The sequence below is a fragment of the Priapulus caudatus genome, unplaced genomic scaffold (assembly GCF_000485595.1).
Source record: "Priapulus caudatus unplaced genomic scaffold, Priapulus_caudatus-5.0.1 Scaffold58, whole genome shotgun sequence".
NCBI classification, from domain to species: domain Eukaryota; kingdom Metazoa; phylum Priapulida; class Priapulimorpha; order Priapulimorphida; family Priapulidae; genus Priapulus; species Priapulus caudatus.
In genome coordinates, this window is record NW_014577119.1 from 371,807 (window position 1) to 380,398 (window position 8,592).

At 44.3% G+C, this 8,592-nt stretch overlaps 2 protein-coding genes across 2 annotated transcripts in view; one reads left to right on the forward strand and one right to left on the reverse strand.

Moving 5' to 3' along the window:
- The window catches only part of LOC106821062 (spectrin alpha chain, non-erythrocytic 1-like), a 79,600-nt gene extending 78,428 nt beyond the window's left edge, over window positions 1-1,172 (reverse strand). The window contains exon 1 of the mRNA XM_014825703.1: window positions 1,104-1,172. The gene's annotated coding sequence lies outside the window, so the exon portion shown is untranslated. The remainder of the gene's footprint in view (window positions 1-1,103) is intronic.
- Window positions 1,173-7,372: 6,200 nt separating this feature from the next.
- The window catches only part of LOC106821063 (ankyrin repeat domain-containing protein 45-like), a 3,435-nt gene continuing 2,215 nt past the window's right edge, over window positions 7,373-8,592 (forward strand). Inside the window, exon 1 of the mRNA XM_014825704.1 lies at window positions 7,373-7,876. Within this exon, the coding sequence (XP_014681190.1) occupies window positions 7,373-7,876 (504 nt within the window). The remainder of the gene's footprint in view (window positions 7,877-8,592) is intronic.

Sequence of the window (8,592 nt, forward strand, 5' to 3'; positions counted from 1 at the left end):
ATAAATTTCAGAGATTTCTTGCTGTCCGTAATTTTTCGAGGTTGTCCGTAACACCGTAATTTTGACTCGCGTCCTTAACAAATTACGGGCAATACGTAACAGTTGGCAGGTCTGTGCGTGTACGTGCGTGTACCCCCTCTGTGCGTGCCTGCCTGAGCAACCATTGTTTACAAAATTGCCTAGTTTAGCCTCGTTTTTGTGCGATGACCCCAGGTCATGAATAATATTTAAGACTGGTCTATACGGCAGAGTATCCACTTCCGCTATTTTACCGTACAGTACCTCTTATTGGCTAGTATATTTATGTATGTGAATATATCATGTATGTTAGTATATTATGAATGTGTTCAAAAGGTTGAATTGTATTGGAAACATGATTCAGTGCAAACAGCTTCTATGATCAAACGGGGTTACAAATGTGTAGAAATAAATGGGATTTGAACCTAAAAGTTTTCTAGATAGCTAAACCTTATGGGATGTGAACATAATGTCGATGATGTCATAAATATACTAGCTAATCAAATGTGGTGTACGGTAAAATAGCGGAAGTGGATGCCGTATACGCTGGTTAAATATCCACTGCATTCTGTTTAAAAGGGGTATAATTTGGGTTAGACATGAGGTTAAGAATAATTTTAAGGTTAAATCAGTTATGATATCTGCCATAATATTCATGTGCGGAAGAGTAAGCGGTAAACATTTCCGACTGGGTACGGCCTATGGCTATGGCAATGCTGCCACACCCAGTAAAAATAACGGTTGCCAACAGCTAAGCATTTACAATAAAATCAGCTTTATTATGAATATAACAACAAAGATAACGATGACGTAAAAGTCTCCATAAAAGCAAATTATGGAAACTATGCGTCGCGATGACCTCGATGACTAACTAATGAGTAATGTAATAACTAATGGTGTGCCTCTTGCATAGCCATCCTAGGGAAACGCCTTTGGTTGGACCTGTCTGTTTTGTCTGTTCGTGTTCCTCGAGTTTTTCGTAAACCAATAGAATTCGGAACGGTGACCTAGCGTAGTTTTGTAGAATAAATTAACAACAAACTATTGGTAATGATTGCTTAGAAACAACATAGTTATATACGTACGATAGAAGCGATCTAATCTTCAAGGGTGTGGGCTTCCTACTTCGACTCGTCAAAATATGGCGACTAACCGAAATGCCGGTGCCGGTGCGCCAGCTAGCGGCAGGAATCTAAGTACTGCGCTGACACGTCACGCCTCAACACAGTGACAGTGACACGTATTATATCAGAGTTGGCGTGTCATTCACTTTAATTTGAATAAAACAGTCTACTCTCTATGATTAGTAACTTAGTTAGCTATTAGCAATTGTTATATGTTATCAAGAAATCTTACGATATCGACGTATGCAGTCATATCGGCGGTACACGTACACCGCAATATCTCCCGCGCGAAATACCATTACAATGACGTCATATAACGGTGCATTCCAGCTCTGCTATGCAGGGTGTCGGATCTTTGCCGCTCTTACACTCAAACACAAAAATCTTATTATAATGTACATCTAATAATTACTATTAAAATGTAGTAGGTGATCATATACTTGCATCGTTATTGGTAATGCGGAAGTAGATATAGCAAGTGCTCTGTATCGTATCATCCATGGTAACCTGACGAACGCGGCACTATAATATGCTTTTATAGCTACGTCATAGAACCTTCATAAAACAATATATGCCGCGTTCACTACTATTCCACAGCGCCTTCATTCACTGATTGCAATGCGATTCTGTGCTAGACATAATATAAATAGTATAACAATGTAGCAGTCCTAACAATCGTATTTACTTTTCTGTGTGTGTTTCGACTATATACACTGTATAAACTTGTTATTGATAACTATATTATAGGCACCGTGATTTCGTACTATATATCATCACATCCCCGGCCGTGTTATAATTCACCGTTCTCAGTTGTAAATGGTCCCGCCATATATATATATTTATATATACCCTATAATATATAGTTATATACACCATAGCATCTAACTACGAGTGATACGTAGCTCACCATCTCAATAATATATGAACTTCATACATATAAGCTACGTCTACAACGACGAACCTTAACTCGAGTTAGGCGTTAAGTAACTCGAGTTAACGTTCAGACCTGTCGAGTTCCTCTACGGCCCGTAAACCTCGTGCCAGTCCGATCGAGTCTCAGCACGCTAACTCGAGTTAAGCCCGCTGTAAGACGCTTAATCTCGAGTAGGCTTAACCCACGATAGGCGACCAGCGACTAGTTAACGATGTACGTAACACACGCACGCACGCAACGCGTACTTGCACACGCCAACGCAACACACTCCAATGGCAAGCAGTGTACGGCAACGCACGCAGCACCACCGTTACGTGCACACGCATGCACGCACGCAACGCACGCACGCACGCGCGAACGTGTACCTGCACACGCGCGCACGCCCGCCAGCGCTGTCCACTTATCCACACTCGGCAACGCGACACACTCATGCACGCACGTGTACAATGCCATCGCTACGCACGCACGCACGTGTACGTGCAGCATGCAATCATAGCAAACGCAGGCACGCACATCCGCACACACGATGTCACCGTGGCTACGTACGCCACCACGCAACGGCACGAAACCGCTGTAACCTGCATACCGCGCAGCACCGCACGCACGTGTACGTGCACAAGGCACGCACAGCGCGCACGCACGGCGCAACGCACGCACGTGTACGTGCACCAACGCCGCACGATGCGCACCCGCACGGCGCGATGACGCTACCACCCACTCCACACGCACAATCTACCCACTCACGCATGCACGCACGCTGTACCCGGGTGCACCACGCCACCGGCGACTCAAGTGAACTGTACGAACCGCAACCAACGTGTACCTGGCGCACGCCGCGCACGCACGCTCGATGGTCCTGTCCGCTATCCTCCTGACACACCGCCACCGCACACACCTCGATCCGTATCGTGCCGACGCCGCTGTCTACACCTGCACATGCACCACGCACCAGGAGTCCAGCGCCCAAGCATTACGCACTCCACGCATGCACGCCCACCCTGTACGTGGCACACGCTACGCACGCACGTACGAACCGCACGTGTACGTACACACGTACGCACGCACGCACGTATATCGTGCACACGCACGCATCACACGCACGCACGGTCTCGTTTATCACTACTACACCAACCAGACACGCCATGAACACTAATAAATCGGTAATCAATGCGCTATCGGGTGTTGTCGTGTAGACGCTACATAATAGCTAACTCGAGTTAACGCTTAACTCGAATTAGCTTAACTCGATTTAAGGTTCGTCGTGTAGACGAGTCTATATATGACTATAGTCTATATTATAGTATAAGAAAGAAATCTGTACGTGTAGCAACAATGCTATATTGTATATCAGAGGAATGTATCTATAACATAGATCAATATCATACGGAGAAAGCTAGGGCCGTTGATTGTGATACATTTGCTTCATGATTCTTACTCGGCATAAATGTTTTCAGCTGTTGTACTCATGCAGTAACCAGCGTTTCTTTATTAAAAATACAAGACATAATAACCACAGTGATGTGTACGACTTGATGCTATTTTTATAATTACCTTAAAACCCGATAATATTGAGATTGGGTTTACAAAAATTTGTCATGAATGCAATAATAAATTATACGTACGTCTTTTACCTGATAAAATACGCAATATGTGACAAATTTATGCGTGCACCTCAAAATTATAATATTATAATGCGTATTATTTTCCCAAGTATATATATACGGGGTACTAATATTTTATATTGTATAAGCTATATAGGCTAACTAACTATATTACTATATATAATATACAGTCATACACTAAGTAATGCAAATGTACGAGCGATTGAATGACTTTTATTTACGCGTTAACCTCGCAGCAGATGCTAGTGTGACTTATATTGTGACGCCGCCATTGTAGTGTCTCAAACTCATATGAAAACATCTCTCAACAGTCTTGTCGTGGACGTCCAAGAGAACATCCTGTTTATAGGTGTCCCACTGCGTCTGTCTGCGCACCTGCGTGATCAGCTCTGCCGATGTAGGGTATGTGTGCAGGTGCGCGCGCATGCTGTCTAGCGTCTTCAGATCAGAGAGCTGTATCAGGTCCGTACGGCTCACCTTTATCACTCTGCAGCCTGTATCAGGGAATGATGGAAAAAAGGTGGTATGTTGAAGCAGAGCTGAAGGTTGGAGCTGGGGTGGCATTATGAATAAACGAATACAGACACTATGAAGCGATGTTATGTTATCATAATATGGGATGTGAGCAGCTTTTATCTACGACAACGTTCTTTGAACATGTATAGGATTTTAGTTTATTGACGCCTTCTAAGCGTGTGCCACTTATATCGCACGGACACGCGGTTAGCTGGTTAGTTGGTGGGTTGGTTGGGTTATTGGTTGGTTGGATGGATAGATGGAAGGACGGACGGACGGACGGACGGACCGTCGGACGGACGGACGGGCGGATTGATGGATGATAGATGGATGGATGGATGGATGGATGGATGGATGGATGGATGGATGGATGGATGGATGGATGGATGGATGGATGGATGGATGGAATGGATGGAGATGGATGCGGAATGGATGATTCTATGGATGGATGGATATTGGTATGGCATGGATGGATGCGATTGGCAAATGAATGACATGATATGGAGATGGCAATACATCGCGGATGGACTGGATAGATGGATGGATGGATAGATAAGATAGATCTAGATATAGTGATAGATAGATAGATAGATAGATAGATAGATAGATAGATAGATATATATATAGATAGATCAATCGATAAATAGATAGATAGATAGATCGATCGATAAATATAGATAGATAGATGGATTCTCTCTAGCTACAAACCTTTACTGATGAGTTTCACATTGGCAGGGACCGGCATTCCAAGTAGCGAGTGCAGTCCAAACGCCTGCCCAACTTTGAGGTTATTAACCTTGACAAAGGCAACTTTGCTATCGGTTATCGTACCGATTGTGTTACCGTTATGTGACCTGGATGGGGGAGGACTCATGCTGGGCGGGCGGCAGTCCTGGATCGACACACACTTCTTGCCTACCGGCGCGCTTTTACTGCGAAGAAATTTCGACTTATGCGCACCGGTCGTGGAGATATGCATCTGTACTTGTTTCTGACACATAGCAGTCTTTGGTCTTCGCTTGCCACCGGCATTACGGGAGCTACCCGGCCTGGCAGATTTGAGGCGCAACGCTCTATCCGGCGAAATCGATCTCCTTCTCATTCTCGCCTGCCCCGTCGGCGACGAGCTTGTCCTGGAACGTGCCGGCTGCAGGACGTGACTGTCTTGCACTTGCATCGAACAGATCTCCTCGCATTCGCCGAAGTAGATGATGTAGACCCAGCCGTGAGAGACGTTGTCGCATATTTTCGCATCGCGCCTGTATTCCTCGATGCGGCTGTCTTCGCTGAGGATGCGTATCTTGCTGTCGGACCAGTCGTGTAGCCAAGGCAGTTCCTAGAAGCAAGAAAAGTTCACGCATCGTTAGGGTTCCAAACGCAAATGGGTTAGCGGCGCTGCTCGGTTTTACACACACACATACACACACACACACACGCACACGCACACGCGCACGCGCACGCACACGCACACACGCGCGCGCGCTTTTGCACAAGCGCACACATGCCTATACGCACTCATAAACGCACGCACACGCGCAGTGCGCACACACATGCGCACATACCTGCGTGCCGAAGAACGTACTCATAATTAATCTTCAATCTTTCACGGTGTACGTCCATGAGATTTATTGATAATCTCTACTGGAAGAGAGGCACACTAATATTTAAATGTGTTCACTTAACCTTTAAGAAGTTATGGCGACGGTCTTGTTGCATGTTCCAGTGTAGGTGGAGATTGTGTTCGCGAAAATCATGTCTATCCACCACCAGCACTTCAGTGTTGCTAGTCGTAACGACCGTTGCTTGTCGTCTTACGTTCTTAACCAAAGCCACCTCGCCGAAGCAGGCGCCCTTGCGGAGAATGGCCATACCAGTCTTCGAAAATACGTCGGCCGTGTCCGTATGCAAGGTAACATTGACGGAGCCCGAATAGATGAAGTACAGGGCGTAACCGATGTGACCTTTGCGTACTATAATACGTTGCGGGCCGTACCTTCGTTAGCGAAAAGACACAGTATGTCAATTATGGCGAAAATGTTCGATGCTGAGCTACAATAGTTAATACGATTTAATTTGCAATATAGAAATTTAAAAAATATTCATCAGCATTTACCAATCAATCGATTGATTAGTACGCATGCAAAGCTCGTATAATCAACTTATTTTATGTACCTCTCATAACGCACTACCGTGCATAGTAGATCTTGCGTCTCGCGCGTGTATGGTCTGAAGCTACTCAGAGACCTCATGTGTTGCCTAATGACATCGATATCGTTCTGTGTTCGTTGACACGTCTTCTTTAGCAAAAGCTTACACGCGTACGTCGGCCACTGACATTCCAGATCTACCTTATAATGCTCTGGATTGAAAACTTCCCCGTTGAAGTTTGTGGAAGTAAACCGGCGATGTACGCGCTTCACGTACTCAGGATCGCCAGAGAGTGTCGTCAGGTTTGGTATATCTTTTGCGTACTCCAGTGCGTAACGCTTGATGCTAATACATACGGCCACCAGCATTTTCACTGTTCTTGCTGCCTTGCGAAATATATCGAAGGGGGCGGGCAAATCATCCCGTCGCGTGTTTGTCGGCTGTTGCTTTATGCTCGATTCTGCGCGTTTGCAATCGCTCTCCATTTCCTTGACGCGCTCGTACCACGACCTCCACATATTAGTGCCGATATTATCCACGCCCCGGTGAAAAATTGCGTCTGTGCCGTCCTCTATTTCTAGCGGTTTTGTGCCATTTCCGCGTGCTCTTGCAGATTGGTCGATTCTGTGCGTATGATTCATTTGACAGATTAACGCACGTCGGCGTGTACCACGGTTATAGTTTCTCAGAGTAGTCAAATTCGTTGCCGTTTCTACCATGCAAGCTTTGTAGTTAATCCAGTATCGCAATTTGATCAACTTTGTCTCCTTCTGTCTTCGATATAGTCTCTTAATGGACTTTGAAGGTCTACTAATATTTATGAGGTTATCGCATTTTCTTTGCTCGAAACATCAGCTAGAGCCTTGCGATCATCATTGTGATGTCGGTTTAAAGGAAAACAATTGGTGCTCGTGGAATGTTGCGCGGCAACGTGTTGTTATGGCCAACGATTTAGAATAGAAGACGTTATTGTGAGGTCACTTGTTGATGTGCCCTAGAAACGCGGCCGAATGGCTAGAACAAAGGAAACGAGAAAAAAGTTACTTCACAAGTCCGTTGCACATCGTGCCCATCACATGGGTCAAATAATTCAACGTATCAAACAAAAGATTGGCAATCGTTCACGAAGCAGAAACAGTGGCACTACTAGTGGGTCAAGAACATCTGCTTACACTAGTAGTAGTAGCGATGCATCAGAGCAAACGGAGAGTCAGAGTGGTCTAGATACCGAGGGAGACATGCTGGTAGACCGTCAGCAAGCGATATCAATTATCGCGAAAATTTCATCGGAGAATCCGGAGTTAGAAGATCTTTCTGAAAGCGATAGAAAAGTGTTAGCACAGGCAGCATGTCTGACAAATAAAGAAGATATACTTGAAAACAGTTTTGATTTCGGTGCCGACTACCGTGAGTATGACCGCAAAGGCTACTCACCACTCCACTTATCAGCTGCATGGGGATGGTGCAAATCGGTCAAGTTCCTCATCGACAATGTCGACATTGATGTTTTCAAGGTAATTTTCATAGATTGCGATAATTTATTGTCAGAAAAACATGTCGATGAATATGGAACATAAATGTGACATCACAACGTTGATGAATTGCAACGATTCTGGAATGGCGATTTGAGATTTTATAATATATATTATATAATATATATATATAGGCCTATAATAGAATAAAGAAGATGTTGGACTCCTGCTCTGTCATCACTATAGGCATTTACTATATAGAGCGAGATTAAATTAACTGATGCATAGCTATCCAAAAGAACACAATTTTTAAATATTCAGTCTTAAATAGGGCTACAGTTCACATACACTGGTGGTCGAACTGTGATCAAGACAGAATGGTCGAAAATGTAGTTCTTTCGAATAAGGATACGTCAGTTAATTCAATTTTGCTTTATATTATATATATCTTTATATCTACCCCCTCTCTTTCTCGCTGTCGCGCTCTCGCTCTCTCTCTCTCTCTCTCTCTCTCTCTCTCTCTCTCTCTCGCGCTCTCTCTCTCGCTCTATATATATATTATAATGATCGATTCATAGCGTGACTCACGCTGTATATCAATACCGTTAAACGCATTTAAATCCCTAAATGTGTACAGATACATTTAGAACGTTTTCAAATTTTGGTTCGTGAAATGTAATGATTTTTTCACCATCCTATAGCGCACGTAAATTAGTTTACGAAACCGATTTTATTTGCTTCAGACAACATTTCTTGGG